General features: G+C 42.0%; 1 protein-coding gene across 1 annotated transcript in view; it reads left to right on the forward strand.

Annotated features, from left to right (window-relative positions):
* Nucleotides 1–8,790: 8,790 nt before the first annotated feature.
* Nucleotides 8,791–19,392, forward strand: part of PROM2 (prominin 2) — a gene marked incomplete at its 5' end in the record, with an annotated part of 56,659 nt that continues 46,057 nt past the window's right edge. The window contains 3 exons of the mRNA XM_083368703.1: nt 8,791–9,019; nt 17,818–17,867; nt 18,856–19,058. Of these exons, the coding sequence (XP_083224829.1) occupies nt 8,791–9,019; nt 17,818–17,867; nt 18,856–19,058 (482 nt within the window). The remainder of the gene's footprint in view (nt 9,020–17,817; nt 17,868–18,855; nt 19,059–19,392) is intronic.

A 19,392-nucleotide genomic window follows, 5' to 3' on the forward strand; every position in this document is an offset into this window, starting at 1 on the left:
ATTAGCTGGAAGGCAAGGCAAATGTATGTTTAAGTATTTGTCAAGGTTTTTTGAATGGACCTTGCTAATTAACTCTTTCATTCCTGTTTTGGCCCGGCTCAGGGCTTATCCACAGGAACTAGTCAACTTATGACAGCTCATTATTTGTGCAAATTATTCAAATTGCTAATAAAGAATTTGGGAGGCTAAGATGATCATTTCGAACTATTTATGTTCTCATCAGTTAGTCATACCCTTTATCTGAGATTCGAACCCGGGCTGATTATATATATCAGGCAGTGTTTTAACCTCCTGAGCCACGGGTTCCTTCTCTCTTATATTAGCTGGAAGTCAAGGCAAATGTATGTTTAAGTATTTGTCAAGGTTTTTTGAATGGACCTTGCTAATTAACTCTCTCATTCCTGTTTTGGCCCGGCTCAGGGCTTATCCACAGGAACTAGTCAACTTATGACAGCTCATTATTTGTGCAAATTATTCAAATTGCTAATAAAGAATTTGGGAGGCTAAGATGATCATTTCGAACTATTTATGTTCTCATCAGTTAGTCATACCCTTTATCTGAGATTCGAACCCGGGCTGATTATATATATCAGGCAGTGTTTTAACCTCCTGAGCCACGGGTTCCTTCTCTCTTATATTAGCTGGAAGTCAAGGCAAATGTATGTTTAAGTATTTGTCAAGGTTTTTTGAATGGACCTTGCTAATTAACTCTCTCATTCCTGTTTTGGCCCGGCTCAGGGCTTATCCACAGGAACTAGTCAACTTATGACAGCTCATTATTTGTGCAAATTATTCAAATTGCTAATAAAGAATTTGGGAGGCTAAGACGATCATTTCGAACTATTTATGTTCTCATCAGTTAGTCATACCCTTTATCTGAGATTCGAACTAACTGATTCGAACTAACTGACTAACTGATGAGAACATAAATAGTTCGAAATGATCATCTTAGCCTCCCAAATTCTTTATTAGCAATTTGAATAATTTGCACAAATAATGAGCTGTCATAAGTTGACTAGTTCCTGTGGATAAGCCCTGAGCCGGGCCAAAACAGGAATGAAAGAGTTAATTAGCAAGGTCCATTCAAAAAACCTTGACAAATACTTAAACATACATTTGCCTTGCCTTCCAGCTAATATAAGAGAGAAGGAACCCGTGGCTCAGGAGGTTAAAACACTGCCTGATATATATAATCAGCCCGGGTTCGAATCTCAGATAAAGGGTATGACTAACTGATGAGAACATAAATAGTTCGAAATGATCATCTTAGCCTCCCAAATTCTTTATTAGCAATTTGAATAATTTGCACGCATATATATATATATATATATATATATATATATATATATATATATATATGTATATATATATATTTAGGGGAAAAAATTATTACTGATAATAAACCACCATGTCCTATATTATACTCTTCCCTCCCTCCCTCCTCCCTCCCTCCCTCCCTCCCTCCCTCCCTCCCTCCCTTCCTTCCTTTTTCCACTCTCTGTTATAGCTGCTTTCAGCCATTAGAGGAGGCCAAAGATTAAGAAACAATGGAAATAAATAGCAGTTTCTTTTAAGTTTGGTTCCTAAAATGGACTGGATGAGGAATCTCATTGATTCTCTTCTCTTGCCACAAAAATAGCAGAGCAATGAAGCAGAAACACAACTAACCTTTCCCAACGTTTCATCAAAACACAGTGAGGAATCCTTGAGGAACAACTCTTTTAAAGAAAATATTGGCAAATGGGGCTGTTTGCAACTGGGCTAGCTTGATGATTGCAAAAGCTCTTTGTGGGGGAGATTATTGGCAGATTTCAAAGTTTTGTCAACTCATCAAAAGCTGATCAGCTTTTGAGGTAGGTAGTGATGAGGTAGGTAGTGATGAGAAAAAAGGAAAACAAACAACAATCAGGAGATGCAGGAAACATACCCACAGACAGGCATAAAGGTCTTAAATGCTTATATACAAATGCTCAAAACTTGGGGAACAAACAGGGCGAACTAGAAACAATAGTACACAAGGGAGGGTATGACATAGTTGGCATTACAGAAACCTGATGGGATGAAACCCATGACTGGAATGTACTGATGGATGGATACAAATTGTTCAAAAGAAATAGATCTACAAAAAGAGGAGGAGGAGTTGCACTATACGTAAGAGAACACAAGAGAATCTACAGAAATGCATGTGATCAAAGACAAAAACCCTCCAGAATGTATATGGGTCAATATAAAAGGGAAAAAAGTAACATAGCCATAGGTTAGAGGCCACTCAAGCAATCAAAGGAAATAGATGAACTCTTTGCCAACCAGTTAACAAACATATGTAGGAAGCACACCACAGTAGTAATGGGAGATTTCAACTACCCAGATATCAACTGGGAGACAAACTGCAGCGAGCGGGAGATCAAACAGATTCTTAACCAACCTAGTCAACAACTTTATCATCCAAAAGATAGAGGAGGGAACTAGAAGTAAAGCTATACTGGATCTAATTCTTACTAATAAAGAAGAAGTGATAGAGGGGATCAATATAATGCAAACACAAGCAGTAGAAAATAATCCAACCAGTTTCTTAAACTTTAAAAGAGCCAACTTTAACAAACTCTGAGAGAATCTAGGAAAGATTCCATGGACGAAAATCCTAAAGGGGAAAACAACTCAAGAAGCATGGGAAACTCTGAAAAATGTGATCATAAAAGCCCAGTCCAGCACAATACCACTGAAAAAGAAAAACAAGAAATTCAAGAAGAAACCAGCAAACTGAAAGACAAAATGGATAAGTACCAAAAATGGAAAGAGGCACACATAACTAAGGCTGATTATCAGCAGACAGCCAAAACATGCAAAGAAGTCAGGAAAGCAAAAGCTCAGAATGAACAAAGATTTGCAACAGAAATCAAGGACAATAAAAAAAGTTTCTTTCAACATATTAATGAGAAAATAGTCAAGGAAAGAGAAGATGGCAAGGAAATTACAAGCAACAGGGAGAAAGAAGAGCTGCTTAACTCATTCTTTGCATCAGTCTTCACACAAAAAAGAAATTATAACCCACATTCCAAAAAAGCTATTGCAAAAGACAAACTAGAAACAAATATTAAAATAAGCAAGAAAATGGTAAGAGAACACCTACCTTGACAAATATAAATCACCAGGACCCGACAGATTATATCTTAGAGTTCTGAAGGAGCTGGCAGATGCTATCTCAGAACCCATTACACCATATCTTTCATAAATCCTGGAGCACCAGGGAAGTACCCGAGGATTGGAAAAGGGCTGATGTGGTTTCCATTTTCAAGAAAGGAAATAAAAACAGACCTAGGAAACTACAGACCAATCAGTCTAACATAAATACCTGGGAAGATCCTGGAAAAGATAATAATAAAAACAGATCTGCGAACAACTAGAAGCAAACAAAGTTATAACTAGCAGCCAGCACGGGTTTGTTAAAAACAGATCATGCCAAACCAATCTTATTTCATTCTTTGACTAAATTAATAGGCCAGTAAAATGGTGTGGACATAGTATACTTAGATTTCAGTAAGGCATTTGATAAAGTGGACCACAACCTTCTCCTTGGTAAGCTAGAAAAATGTGGAATAGACAATATCATCACCAGATGGGTCTGCAGCTGGCTGACAAACCATATGCAGGAAGTAGTCCTCAATGGTACTACTTCCACATGGAGAGAAGTAAGCAGTGGGGTACCATAAGGCTCTGTCTTAGGCCCAGTACTCTTTAATATTTTCACTAATGACTTAGATGAAGGAATAGAAGGGGAACTCATCAAATTTTCAGATGACATCAAACTGGCAGGAATAACCAACATTCCAGGATCCAAAAAGATCTTGAACAATGGGCCCTATCCAACAAAATGAATTTTAATGTGAGGAAAAACAAAGTTTTACATTTAGGCAGGAAAAATCAAAGGTACGGATTTGGCGAGACCTGGCTTAAAAACAGCAACTATGAGATGGACCTTGGAGTCCTAGTGGATGATCACTTGACTATGAGCCAGCTGTGTGCAGCAGCAGCCAAAAAAGCTAATACAGTCCTGGGTTGTATAAACAGAGACATAGAATGAAGATCGCGCAACGTATTAATACCACTTTATAAAACCCTATTAAGACCACACCTGGAATACTGCAACCAATTTTACTCACCATACTACAAAAAAGATGTTGAGAATTTGGAAAAATTTCAGAGAAGAGCAACTAAAATGATCCAAGGCCTGGAGACTAAAACATATGAAGAACGCCTGCAGGACTTGGGTTTGGCTAGTCTAAAGAAAAGAAGAAATAGGGGTGACATGATAGCAGTATTCCAGTATTTGAGGGGCTGCCACAAGGAAGAGGGCATGAAAGTATTCTTCAAAGCACCAGAGGGCAGGATAAGAAACAATGGTTGGAAACTGTTCAAAAAGAGAAACAACCTGGAACTAAGGAGAAACTTCCTAACAGTGAGGACAATTAACAAGTGGAACAGAAGTTGCCTCCAGAAATCGTGGGCGCTCCATCACTGGAGGTTTTTAAGAAGAGGCTGGACAGTCACTTGTCTGAGATGGTATAGGTCAGAGGTAGGCAACCTCGGCTCTTTTATGACTCATGGACTTCAACTCTCAGAATTCCTGAGTCAGCTGCTTAACTCATTCTTTGCATCAGTCTTCACACAAAAAAGAAATTATAACCCACATTCCAAAAAAAGTCAGCACAGCTGACTCAGGAATTCTGGGAGTTGAAGTCCATGAGTCATAAAAGAGCCGAGGTTGCCTACCCCTGGTATAGGTTCTCCTGCTTGAGCGGGGGGGGGGGGGTGAAGACCTCCAAGGCTTCTTCCAACTCTATTCTAATTTTAGCACCTCTCTTTTTTCTGTCTACCTTTAAAGAAAAGATTCTGCACCAGATGTTGGATGTTTCTGTGCAAGAGTGCAGGAATATGGAATGTGCTGATATACAGTAGAAGTGACTGTAAGTGAGGACATTTCCCCCCCCTTGATTCTTAAATATTGGCCTCCAGAGACTATGGCAGACGGCCAGTAGCGGTTAAGGCACTGGGCTAGAAACCAGGAGATTGTCTGGCTTGTCCCAACTTGGATGTTTAGGAAAGAAAGACCCTTGACTCCATTTCTTTGAAGTGAAAGGTTCTTTTACCAAAGTCAAGTGGTTACACCGTAAGCAAAGCTGGATCTGAATATTCCTGTGCAATTTCCCCCTTTCTCTGGCCCTCTGCCCTTGACCAATCCATCAGTCTCCAATAGCATTCGCCTTTGATCTTTTTGGAACAGCTTTCAGGTTTGGTGCCTCTTTGGTGTAGTTTTGCATTCCATTCTCAGGCTCCCTCCTTGATTGGCCGGTTTATTCCAGATCAAGACCTCTGGTTCCTGTCATCCTGTTTGTAATGTATTGGGCTTTGTTCTACTGAGTGTATCATGTGAGTTTGAATGCTGGATGGTTGCTTAAGCAGGGAAGCTGGCTAATGGCTCCCAGCTCCTCAGACAACCCGTCTCCAGCGCCGCCATTGGCTGCCTCTAGGGCAGCAATAGGTTGCTTTAAACCTATTGGTCGCCACTTAGAGGCCAGGGTATAAATAGCTGCATTCGCAGCCCTGTTCCCCAGTTCGGTTCCTGCAAGCCAATAAAGAATGTTCCTGACTGAACTCACTCGCCTCGTTTCTTCGCTCAAGCAATGAACCCAGTACACAACATTGTTGTCCCCCCCCCGCTTTTGCTGTCTGTTCCCATTCCTTACTTCCCCAATTTCCTCCCCCCGAAGATGGCAGGCCTGACGTTGATGGTGAGTTCTAGTCTCGCCTTTGGCATGAAGCCAGTTGGGTGACCTTGGATCCTCCCTCCCTCTCTCTCTCTCAGCCCTAAGAAGCCGGCGATGGCAAACTACTTCCAAAATCTTACCAACTGCAGGGACTTGTCCAGGCAGTTGCCAGGAGTCAAAAACTGACTTGAAGGCACCTACACACACACACACACACACACACACACACACGTAGAAAAACCCAGGAGCTTCAGATGTATCCAAGTGGGCGATATCACCAAGACAGACAATCACTTGCATACAAGTCTTCTGATGCATAAGAACTTAACTGGCAAATTTCTGCTGGCTTTCAGAAAGGTTGGTGTCTCACCCACATTTCTTGTTTAGCTGCAGCAACATCTGGTTTCCGTTCCTAGGATGTGGTTGATGCATATTGCATAAGCGGAAGCTGAGATCGGAATCATGCAACCAGAGTATTCCCTGGGATAACCCACGGATGTTAAAGTTGGACTTTGAAGAAGCCCAAGAGGGAGAGTATTGACACCTTTGAACAGACTCCTGAGAAGATATCAGCATGGGGGACAGTCAAGAAAACAAATGGATGGATCATTGAATAAATCAACCCAGAGTTCTCCATCGAGGCCCAGATGGTCAGGCTCACATTATCCTACTTTGGATGCCTTGTGTGAAGACCCAGCTCTCTGGAGAAGGCTCTGATGCTGGGAAAGATGGAAGGAAAGAGAAGAAGAGGATGATGAGCAGCAAGGTAGATTATCTCAATTTCAGTGGCAATGAATGGAAGACCTAAAGGACCAGATGAGGGACAGATGTCTTCGAGAAGATCTATGTGATGATTGAGAGTCATGTGCTTCTTGATGAGAGATCATTAATTGCTTCAGCAACCAAAGAACATCCAACCTGGAGCCCTAATTTAGAAACAACAACATTCTAATTAAGATGTATTTTTAGGGTTACACTTCCAACAATGTGAGCATATGTTTTGGGTAAAATTGCCTGCCTGTTTTGATTTCACTCTTTAATGTATGACATTTAATTCTTTCAATATATGGAAATAGGGTTAAGAACAAAAGATTTTTTAGAAGAGTGTGAGCTTTTTACTGAGTGCTTGAGGTGAATAATGTATTTGATTTAGCCACTAATTTTTTAGGAGGAAAACTGTCAGGGCCCACTTCAAAAACTCATCCTAAGAAAGCAAAACTTGTGAAAGCAGTTTCTTCCAAAAGGAACTTTTATTAGGAGAAGCTGATAGCAGGCATAATAGACAGGATCTGAGGGTTTCCAGCTCAGATCAATAGGTTAAAAGTGTTCCAAGCAAACCCCACCCCAAAGTTCATCCAGTCAGTTCGAATGGGCCAATCCCCTGGTGTTAAGTCCGTTGTGGGAAAGAGCAGATAAGGCCAGACTGTCTCAGAGTGGCAGCAATGTTTTGCCGGCTCTTCACACCTTCCCTTCCAAAAGCAGAGATAAACCAGTTGCCAGAGGCGCATTCCTTTCTTCTCTCCCCCCCCCCCGCCCCCGCTTCTAGCTGACATCAAGGGGAAAGATAGTTCACAGAGGAAGTATGCAGAAACAGCAAGTGTAACAGTGCAGCGATAGAGGAAAACAGAGCAATAGCCTGCAGTGCTCCAGGAGCATGGGAGAACCCAGAAGTATAGAAAGAGTAGAGTTACAATTAAAGGTATAAAAGAGTCCCCTTAGAATATGGGTTCTGATATAAACACCATGATAGGTTCTGACAGATTTCCAGAAAAATGCTGTTATTAATTTATTCATGGAAATCCGTAAGTTATTCTATTTTTCGTTTCCAATCCTAAACCAATTTTACACTGAGTACAGGAGGAGTAGTGCCACCTTGAATCAGCTATTGTTAGTTAAACCTAGTCTGGAAACTCTTAAAACTGACTTTTTTAGTCTTAGCTCCAAGGGCTGCTGGCCCAGGGTCCCATGTGGCTCCTAAGTCTTCCTGGGGTGTAAAAACGGACAGAACCATAAAATTCCATTCCATCTTGAAGTAGAAAAGGTGAAAGCTGTAGAGGTGAATAAGTAGGCCTACAGATGTTAAAAAGTAGGGATGAGGGAGGGAGGGAGGAAGGAAGGAAGGAAGGATGGAGGGAGGGGAGGGAAGGAAGGAAGGAAGATCTATCTGTTTGGCAGTTTTCTTTAGACATGCCATTCCCTATTTCCTCCGTGTCCTCTTGGTACAGTTTGGGGAGAGAAATGAATTGTAGTGCACAACCAGAGAGTACCAATTTGGCATTTGGCGAGACGTATGGAAGCCCCGGAGACTGGGACCCCAACCCTTTTTCCTCCACGGCCCCAGCACTGCTGGGTGAGAGATGCGAGCCGGCTCAACTCATCTCTACCACCACAGGCCCGAACCAACATCTGGATGCCTCTCCTTTCTCCGTCTGACCAGCCTCTTTTCTTTTCCAACCCAGTCAGCTGCTGCTGTGGGAACCACCCCCCCTAAGAATAAAGCGCAGCAGAGGGGCAGAGAAACAAATTGGGGATAAGCCCTTGAAGGGCTCCTGGAGGAAAAACTCGGCTTCACGCTTTTCTCCCTTCCACCCAGTGCAGTGGCCCCACCCTGCCCCATCCCACGAGCTGGAAAGCAGCATGAAGGGCCTTGTCATCAGGAGGCATCAAACCTGTCCGGCTGGTTTTTGTGTCTTCCACCCCCCCCCACTCCCCACACACACACACACACCTTCCCCACACTTCTTTGGAAGTGGAAGTGGTTCGGCAAGAGGTAGACTTGCTTAGCTGAAGGTGGAGAAGCACCCATCAGAAGTGGTCCTAAGTGCTCTTCTTCTGGCTGTCTTCTCCTGGGCCAGCTGGACTTGGGACCTGGAAGAAGATCTACAGGGCTAGAAAAGGTGGCTCCTCTGGTTGGCAGGAAGGAAGGAAAGGCCTTGCGGTCCCCAGGGTCCTCTCTTGCTAGAGTATCTGGGGACAAGGCCCACTTGTGAAACAAAGCTAGTCTTGGACCCTGCTGGAGTCTGGAATGGGACATGTGGTCCTCATCCTCCTGGCCTTTGCCTTTGCCCACCGAGATTCGGTCCACTCCCAGCAGTGCTCTGCAGGAGGAAACCCTCTCTTGACCCTCCACTTTGCCAATGTGGGTGCTGATCAGCATATTCCTGCTCAACACCAAGCTCCAGGACCTCTGGATCCCCTCTATCACCTTGTCCACAATTACCTGGATGTGGTCCAACAGAACCCTTTCCCCACAGGTAAGTCACTCTTCTTCGTGTTGACAAGTCTGGTGCGAGTGCTCTGAATTGGGGGAAAAATGAACATGGTTGTGTGCTCTCAGGAGCAGTTTAACGAGCAGAATTGGGTCAGTGAAGCATTTCATGGCAGGAGAAAAGCATTTGCCACTTGCTAGAACTTGGGGATTGCAGATCTAAAAGGCACAAGTTCACTGTTCCTTCGCTGCTGGGGAGGTGACAGGGACCGGAGTGCAGAGAAGAGCAACCAAAGTGATCAGGGCTCTGCAGACCAAATCTTACGATGAGTGCTTAAGGGAACTAGGTATGTCCAGCCTATGGAAGAGAAGGACTAGGGGGGACTCGATGGCTGTCTTCCAGTACTTGAGGGGCTGCCACAGAGAAGAGGGGGTTGACTTATTCTCCAGAGCACCTGAGGGCAGGAGAAGAAGCAGTGGGTGGAAGCTCATTAAAGACAGCTCCCACCTGGAAGTAAGGAGAGATTTCCTGGCAGTGAGGACAATTAATCATTGGAACGGCTTCCTTCCAGAAATTGTGGGTGCTTCACCACTGGAGGTTTTCACGAAGAGATTGGACAGCAATTTGACTGGAATGGTAAAGGGTCTCCTGCCGTAGGTGGGGGTTGTTGGACTAGAAGACCTCCAAAGTCCCTTCCATGATTCTAATAATGTATCCGCAAAGCTTTTGAGAAGCAATTTCTGTGGGCACCTTTTTGATTAATTCCAGTTCATTAACCAATTCCTCCCATGCCTTGGAGAAGAGCATTCTAGACCTATCTCTTCTCCAACTGGTTTTTACATTGCATTATCTTGCTAACTTATAATTTACCAACTAAGCCACATATTCCTGAGTTCATCTGTTGTGCTGAGCTAAAATCTTATGCATCATATTAAGACTTGGTGCAATGTGTGAATTCAACCTGAGAATTCTTTATCGGGGTTGTTTCCAAGATTTCCCTCCAAACCCCCAAACTGATATTTGTATTCCCTCAAAATACAAGCATACTGTAGACTTTCATTAGGGGATTTCCCCCCCCAGGATTCAGTGGGAAGGCTTTAACTCATTTAAATGTAGTTAAACTGCCTTCGATCCTACTTCCTAGTGCTTATTAACCAACTTTCACTCCTTGGTTTTGAGACAGGACAGAGTTATGTGTGCAATTATATTCAAGTATATATTACAAATTAACATTGCAAGTACAGTATTTAATGATATATATTTTTTGTCATATGTAAGCTAGCCGTTTCTAATGATAGACTTGGCAAGATAGAAACATGTTATTTAATGAAACATTTTAGAATATTTAAAAATAACATTATGTTCCCAAACAATTTGGGAAATATGTTATACTTGCACATCTAAAAGTTTTGCAACATTTTGTTATGAGGACAGAGTATAAGTTGTTAAATGATTCAGTTTGATTTTTTTTTTAAGAATTGCGGGAAAGAAAAGTTGTACCTGTATTGTACATTAATATCCATATTATATAAAAACAAATTAGCTAATTACTGTATTTCATTCTCTTTCAATATACCCAACAATATGGGACTGAGGGACCTTGAAAATGGATAGCTTGGAAGCACCACCATAATAAATGATCTAAGGTATTCATTTAACAGGGGTTTTCACTGGCTTTTCAGGATAAAATAAAACCTAGCCAAAGATGCTTTTAAATGCAAATAATTGGCATATGAAAGCAATGAAGTGGGCATGGGTAATCTTTAGAAACTAGAAGGTGTGCCAATCACTGCAATGATGCCACATTGAGGGGTCAAGATTTCTGGGCTCTTCCTAAAGCAATGCTGGTCTCTTACCCCAAGTTTCCAGGGGTGCTGCTATGGTACCCCCCCTCCGCCGCATAACTTCTGGAAGGCTTTCTGCAGCCGGAGGAGACCCCAGAAGTGAACTGACCCTGGGATGAGCTGAAGGCAGTCCTTGCTCTCCCTCCACGAGGCAAACAGCATTGCCTCCACAGAGGAAACACCCCTGGAGGTGAAGGAGAGCAACCTATGAGTAAGGTCTCAGTTGGAGGGACCTCTGAGGTCCTCAAAGACGGTAATCTGAGGAGCTGGGCAAGCTGCTCAGGTTGCCCAGCTGTGATAAGTATCTTAGGTAATTAACTGGCAATAATTGCCTTCTGCCACTCCGTCTGATCCTGCTCATTTCCTTATTGCAGCTTTACTTAAGAGTAGAACTTGCACAAGGCCTCCAAACTCCATTGCCTCTTCCACTCACAGTTACAAGAGAAGAGGGTCCTCTCTTTGCTTTTAAAATAGTCTTGTCCCAAAAGAGGGAGCTATCAAGCTTGCTCTTGGGGACTTGCTCTTGGGGACTCCTCAGAGATCGCCCTCGCCTCGTCGGATGCTATTTTTGGGGGGATGGGAGGGCAGGGCTGCAAGGGACAGGAGAGTAAGGCAAAAGGGATGGGTTTGTATCCTAGATATGGACTGTGTTGTGTACTGGGCTTCTTGCAAGCAGGAGGCGAGACGAGAGAGTTCAAACAGGAACATTGCTTTATTGGATAACAGGAACTGAACTGAAAACCAAGGCTTCTACGCAGCTACTTATACAGCTGGCCACTAGGCGGCAGCCAATAGGTTTGAAGGAACCTATTCCCGCCCCAGAGCCAACCAATGGTCGTCCTGGAGACTGTATGTCTGGGCCACCTGTGACCGTTACACAGACTCCCTGACTAAGCAATCTCAAGCAGCATTCAAAGACACATGGAAACAGTTCAAGTAAAGAGGCCCAATACATTACAGACAGGACCCACTCACACTGGAGTAGAAAATATGAAGATGGCAGCCGCACCTATGCAACCAAAGCCCTGACCCTTCATTGTTGCAAACGCCATTGCTACAGAGCAGTAGTTCTCAATCTCAGCATCTTTAAGATGCGTTGGCTTCAATTCCCAGAATTCCCCAGCCAGAAAGCTGACTGAGGAATTTAGGGAGTTGATTTCCTTAGACCTGAAAGCTGCTGAAGTTTGAGAAAGGCTGCTGTAGAGTCATAGATATGAGATGGCAGCCAGGTGAATCATTTAATTAGAAAAAAAATGCTATAGTACAGTACATTCATTGTGATGCACATAAAAATGGGAGGGCTTCAGCTGCGTAGTGCAGATGTCACATTGGCTTGTTGTTCACCTCTCTGTCTATTGTGGATGCTTTGCCAATTGTTGTGGGGGGAGGACAATGTCATCACCTGCCCCTGTCCAGAGAACCTGAGATGTAATCTCAACAGGTGAAGCGGGCTTGCACGCAAACATAAAAATGGATAGGGCTTGTATACTGCTCAAAAAAATAAAGGGAACACTTAAACAACACAATGTACTGTATTTAATAGTAGGATGTCTTATCTTGTGTTCCCTTTATTTTTTTGAGCAGTATATTTCACGCTGTGGTCACCATCTTGATTTTGTTTGACCGCCTCTCTCCAGACACAAGCAGAGACTCTACCATTCAGCATGGAAATGAACCTCTAGGATCCTTTGCCACATGGAAGCTTTCTTTTTCATTGGATTTCTTTTCTTGTTTGAAAAGTTACTTGAAAAGAGAGCCAAATAAACACCAAAGAAGATCTCCAGAGGCGTGTCGGGACTGGTTGCTCACCCTTCCCTGCTCGTTCTTTCCTCTCCACCTGGAAACCTCTGCAAATATTTAATGCCATCTCTGGTGCCGAAAAGAGAGCATTACTGCACTAGGAGGCAGAGTTACATTCTGACTTTTGCGGCTCCTGGGCACTTCTGTGACCATGGGGCCTCCTTTCCTAAAAATAATAGCATTAAAAGTTATATTTGATAGGATTTTCAATGCAGTGTTTGTATTTTGCAAAGACAAGCAAAGAGGGAATAGGACAATAAACAGCAGATTATATGTACTATGCTGCAACAGTGATCAGTTGTGGCCAATTCCTTATGATTCCTGTAACATATCCTCAAAGTTACTACATTTTAGAATGTAGGCTGCACTTTACAGATTACAAATAAGATCACACGTTGGATGTTCAGATTTTGTATATTTCCTGCTTTTTTCCTGTAATAAAAAGGCATGGTAATAAAATGAAGACTTTTCAAAAGGCATGGAAATAAGGATTCCTTAAATCTATATACTACTACAAATCTGTTTGAGTCTGCTTGATTCAGTGACTGGTAAAATTGGCAGGTAAAATTGATTGAAAGAAGGCACTCAAATGGGCTAACTTTTTTTTATAAGTGTTTTATTCATTTTCTATTATTACAAGTCATAAGTGCTTAGTAAACAATGTGATGTCCGGGTCCATTTGTTATTCAATATTGCATCTTAACTTCTTCAATATAAATCTCTTCAATACTACACAATTCAGTGCTTTTTTCCTGATCCTCTCTTCTTCCCATAGTGTTTTCATTTTCCCAACACTAAGCAAATGCAGTTTTTATTACTATTAATACATACAAAATTAAATACACACATCCTCACCATATTTTTCTAGTGTTATACAAATAACAATAGTATCACTTTATAACCTCTTTTCTGACCAATTTATACTTCAGTTGTATTTTCAATTAAAGTCTCCTTATTAAATTAATATCCTGTTTTTCGAGCTCTTATTTAAATTCCCATCAGTATTCAACATATCTTTGTCAGCAATGATTTTCTCAAAATTGGTTACATTTGTGTAGCTAAAAATTTCATTTATACAAGCCATTCTAATATTTTCATATTTCCCATATCAAAAAAGAGGTGCTATCCTAATTATACATTGTATCGTTCTTATTGTAAAAATCTATTTATATCTAAGGGTTATCTATTCTTTTAACCATATTCAAACAGATATTTGATCATATAATGCCCCATCTGGTAAGCCAGATCTTCTGCTTTTTGAGTCTAACTCTAGCTTTCTTCCTTTGCCGAATAGCTTTCCAGGCCAAGGTAATTAAATTGCCAAAGAATTCTTCCTCTGTTTTTGTGGATATTGCTTGGAATGGGGAAAACAATTTAAGTAGGGTATTTTTGAGGGGGAATTCTGCCCATTTATATTCACTAAACAAGTCTCACTTTCCTTCTCCTTCAGCTTCTCTTTTCACTTTTTGTCTTCCAATTTCTGGCATTTCCCTTAACAGCTCTATAATCTGTTTTTTTAGAATCTTCCTTATCCTCAGGTATATTTTGAAGACCTAAGGGAGAGGGTGCCTTTTCCCTTTCCATTATTGTAACTAAGTCTTGCAGATTTTTATTTGTCTGTGCCAATTTATGTTTCCCTTCTTTTATGTCTTCATCTTTGGATCAATTTCCTCTGATTCATCTTCTTTTTGTTCATTCTTTGTGGTCATTTTCTGGGAACTTTCTAGTTGTAAGTTTAAATTAGAGATTTGCTCATTTATGTTATCTAAATTGTTTTTAATCTCATCATAGGTTCTTCTTGCATCTTCTTTAAATGAAATAATTGTCTCCTGAACTAATTGTAGCATAGAATACATTTCCTTCTGAAAAATATTTGCTTTTTCTTGAAGCGTCATTCCTGCAGATCCCTGATAAACCTGGCTAGGGGCTTCATATGGGAGTATTGGGTATGTTTTCCTACCACTTTTGGCTAGATATGAAGCATCCATCCCCCCACCAGATATTCTGTCAAAATTGTTGTGATCCCCAAGTATTAGTCTTGTCTAATACCACCAATTGTAATGTCAATAGAACAAAGTCTCATCTAGTTCTTCTGGTCTTTATATACAGCCTTTATAATCCAATAGGTTCCAGGATATAAGTCCACCACTAAAAGCAAAGTTTTATTAACAGTCCTTCTCCTCAGGCATCCAAAAGTTGTCAGTCAGCCAAAGTTTGCAATCCAAAATGTTCAAAGTGTTCAAAATATTCAACCACCCTAAGAACAATCCAAAAGACTTCCCTAGACAAACTTAGCCAGAAGTCAAATTTTTCTTTCTCTCCAAATAGTTCTTAAGATTAAAAGTTAGAGCTCAGTAGATGTTTATAGTCCAAGAAGGCCAGCAAGTTTCAAAACAATTATAGCTCTCATACTGTAGTACGTATGCCAAAGTATTTTTTTCTGTTGCCAGCTGTTCTCTGTTGAGCTAAGAGTCACCTAACAACAAAGAAGCTAGGTTGTTATGGCTTCTTGCCAAGTCTGCATCAGTCATTGCAGCTGTAGTGCTATACTCTAATCCACCACTAGATGTCAATCAATATCCATTTTCTGACTCTTAAAATAGAAGGTTGATTTCTTCTATTTTACCCCAATATTCTTTCAAAGAGAAAATCTTAACAATTTTCTCAGTTCTCAAATTTTTCAAAACTATAGCTTTATATTAATTTCATTTCAGTATTATATATTTCTGTCCCCCATAAAAAAATTAAAATGCCACTTCCATTCCTCTGGAAGGGTGGGGCTGCAATCCCCTTCCTTCTCACGTTCGAAGATTTTTAGCTTCTTGGGAGCCTCGTCCAGTTTCAAACACACTGTTTACGATCTGCTAATTAGTGCTTCTTTCTTCAGTTGTCAGTAGCTGGAGGCTGGCCACAGTGGTGCAGCCAGTCTTTCCCCTGCTAGTTTGGAGGGCTTTCCTCAGATCAAATGGAGCTACCACTCTCTCTCCGTGATCAACGAGGGGCCCCTCCTTCTTCATCGCCTCTCTGGGGCAACTTTAGGCCCAGCAGGGCGAGATTGGGCGCAGAAAGCAGAGCCCTGTCTTTCTGCGTCCGTATCACTATGACACCAAACTGGGCTAACTTAAAGAACTCCAGGACCCCTGACTTTAGGGTGAATGAAATATGGGAATATTTGTCTGCTTCAGGAACATCATGCCTTCAGATTACATTTCCCTGCAACCCACAATGCAAGGGAAGATGGGAAAGCCATATCCCCATCCTTTCCTGCCTCCCTTTGGCCCCAGCACCCAATCAGCTGGTAGCAAGGCCCACCACATGAATAGCGATTGGCTGCTTTGGAATCAAGACTGAAATTTGAAATTTCACAATGGTGGTGCACTGTGAGGGAAAGACAAGAGAGTGATTTGGATGTTGGCTTCCCACCATCAAACAGAACCATCTAGTAATTTATCTACAGCAATTGGGACAAGAATCTTGGTCATCTTGAGCTAAGTGGTCATTAAGCAAGACATCTATGGGACTGCTTTGCCCAGTGACCACAATCCTGGCACTCTCAGTTGCAGTCGTTAAGTGATTGCATGGGTCTTTAAGTGAGCAGAGGTGCAGGCCCAGAGAGGCAGAGAGAAAAAGATTTTAGCTCTGTGCAGAAAAGATTGCAAATGGTGCTCATCTGATCACAGGGCATTTAACAACCAGCCATAAGTGGGAACAGGCTGCCAAGCATTCAGATAATGATTACATGATGGCAGCTGTGTGTGTGTGTGGGGGGGAGTGTAGGTGTGTGTGGCAGCACATTGTTTTACAACATCAACAAGTGTGTTTTAAAAGCCGGAAAGCACCCTTTCCAAGGCCATAATAATTCTGAATGGATGTTGAATGATTGGTTGTAAGATGAGGACTATCTGTACTGCTCCATCTATTGTGACAATAGTGTTTTTAATTCTTGTGTTTAGAATCATAGAATGCTAGGGTTGGCAGGGACCTTGGAGGTCCTCTAGTCCAACCCCCTGTTCAAGGCAGGAATCCTTATACAATCCCAGGCAACTGTTTGTCCAGTCTGTTTTTGAAAACCTTCAGTTATGGAGCACCCACAACTCCAGGAGGCAAGCTGTTCTGCTAATTAATTGCTCTGCCAGAAAATTCCTTCTTAGTTCTTGGTTGGAAGTCTCTTTAATGATCTTCCACCAATACTTTTTTGTTCTGCCTTCAGGTGTTTTGGAGAATAGGTTGATGCCTCCTCTCTATGGCAGCCCCTTAAGTACTGGATGTCTGCTAATGAGTCCCCTGTATTCTTTCTCTTCGATCGGCTAAACCACGGGTCGGCAACTCTCGGCTCTGAAGCTGCATGTGGCTCTTTCAGCCTCCTCCTTCTCCCAGTTTGCAGAGAGAGAGAGAGACAGAGACAGAGAGAGGCACTTGCACTTCCCTTCTCTCTCTCTCTCTCTCTCTCTCTCTCTCTCTCTCTCTCTCTTTCTCTCTGTAACTCACGCTGTTCTCTGAGAAGCTAACAAGCTTATTGGGTGGGAGAGAACTCATGCACAGCAGCCTTTATTTCTTTTTAATTAAACTCTTCAATCAAGTTTCCCCCCCTTGTGTGTGCGCACATGCACACACATGTTTTGCGGCTCCCAGTGTTTTCTTTTCTCTGGGAAATGGGTCCAAGTCACTTTTTGAGTGTTTAAGGTTGCTGACCCCTGGGCTAGGCATACAGACCATCCTCAACCATTCATCAAATGATTTAGCCTCCCGAGCTTTTATCATCTTTGTTTCTCTTCACTGTGCACTTTCTAGTGTCTCAGGATCTTTTTTGGATCGTGGTGACTAGAAAATAAAAAAGATCCTGAGACCCTAGCAAGTGCACAGTGAAGAGAAACAAAGATGATAAGAACTATGGAGGCTAAATCATATGATAAAACTTAAGGAGGGACCCAGCTCCTGGCTGTCGGAATCATGGAATCCTAGGGCTGCAAGGGACCCTAGAGGTCTTCTAGTCAAACCCCCTGCTCAAGGCAGGAGTTCTTATACCATCCCATCAAAATCTTTGTCCAGTCTTTTCTTGAAGATCTCCATTGAAGGAACACCCACAACTCTGGGAGATAAGCTGTTTCATTGGTTAATTGCTCTCACTGTCAGGAAATTTCTCCATAGTTCTTTAATATTTCTGCAAAAAAATAAAAATAAAATTGTTTTATTCCACAGAGCTGTTGAAGGATGTCCTGAATGAGCCACCAACTGCTACAACTTCTCAGGTGAAAAAGTGAGCTGTTTCTTCAGGGCTCTGTGTTGGCTATCACAACTCAGCATCTACAACAATCCTCCCTCGTCTCTCAAAGTGCTGGGTTGCAATTCCCAAAATCCCTGGACAGATGTTTAGAAATTCTGCAAGATAAATGCTCAGCACATCTGGGAATCTCCCTATTTGACTGAGAATTTTATTTGTAGAATATGTCTTGTTCTTGAGTGCTAGGAAACATATGAATGGGAAATACCTGACAGTATTGATATTGGGTAAGGATTTCGCATTAGTAATGGGTGCACTGGGTAAGCGACAGCAAAAGATTTTGAGGAAAGCAGAATGATTTTTTCTTTAGATTTTTAGATTTATATTTAGTTTTTTTTAAGAATTTTTTTAATACAAGATAGTGAACATATCTAATACTTCTTTCTCCTCCTCTTTTTCCCAACTAACAACCCTGTGAGTTGGATTGAGCTGAGAACTTACCTAAAGTCATCCAGCTGACTTTAAGGCCTAAGGCAGGACTAGAACTCACGGTCTCCTGGTCATTGGCCCAAAGTCACCCAGCTGGCTTTCAAGCCCAAAGTGGGACTTGAACTCATGGTCTCCCAGTTTTCAATCTTAACTGCTTAACTTAACTACTACACCAAACTGGCTATTACATTTAAATTAGATAAAGAGATCTTCTGATCATAGTGGTGACTTTAGCCAAGGCTGCTTTTGTTCCTTGGAAGAAGTCATCAGAGGAGGTCTCCTTTCTTGGGCACCAAGGCCTGGAATCAACCCTCAATTCTATTTAATTCTATTTAATATGTTAACAAAATGCAAAGCATCCATGCCTCCTTTTTCTCTATTCAACCCCTTCACGATGGACTGTTTGCAATGAACAAAAGATGGGATGTGATTTTTAGATCCACAGTATTTAATGGGACAGAATGGGGAGAAGAGCAAGATAAATCAGTCTCTGAAGATGATTTGTTTTCATTTCCCTTGCTCCTTAGATTCTTCGATACCAGGCAGGATATGTTGTTTGTGTTGCAATTGCAATTCTCTACTTTGTGATGGTACCCCTGATCGGACTGGGCCTTTGCTGTTTCCAGAAAAACCGGCACTGCGGTGGACGGATCAAGGCCTATCGCCGCTCTCTGCTCTGCCAGCGGAATCTTCTCATGATCTGCCTGCTCCTCACCACTCTCCTCATCCTGTGAGTGAAGGGCTGAGCCAGATCCATGATGGCGTTTTGTTGTCCCCAAACAGATGCGGGGGCCGGGAAGGACAGGAAGGTGAACCAGTACATGAATCCGACAAAGATGCTGAAGCTGTGAATTCAATGCTAAGAAATGCTGTTCTGAATGCAGCGGAGCCAAGCAAAATAGCCATCATGGTCTCAAACCTGGCAACTTTCAGACATGTGGACTTCAGCTCCAAGAATTCCTTAGCCAGCATAAGTAACTCATGCCGGCAAACATACCTAGTACTCCTTTTTCTTCCTATTTTCCCCTCCCAATTTTATTTCTATTTTCCTACCTAGAATAGTC

The sequence above is a fragment of the Vipera ursinii genome (assembly GCF_947247035.1).
Source record: "Vipera ursinii genome assembly, chromosome: 8".
Classification (NCBI taxonomy): Eukaryota; Metazoa; Chordata; class Lepidosauria; order Squamata; family Viperidae; genus Vipera; species Vipera ursinii.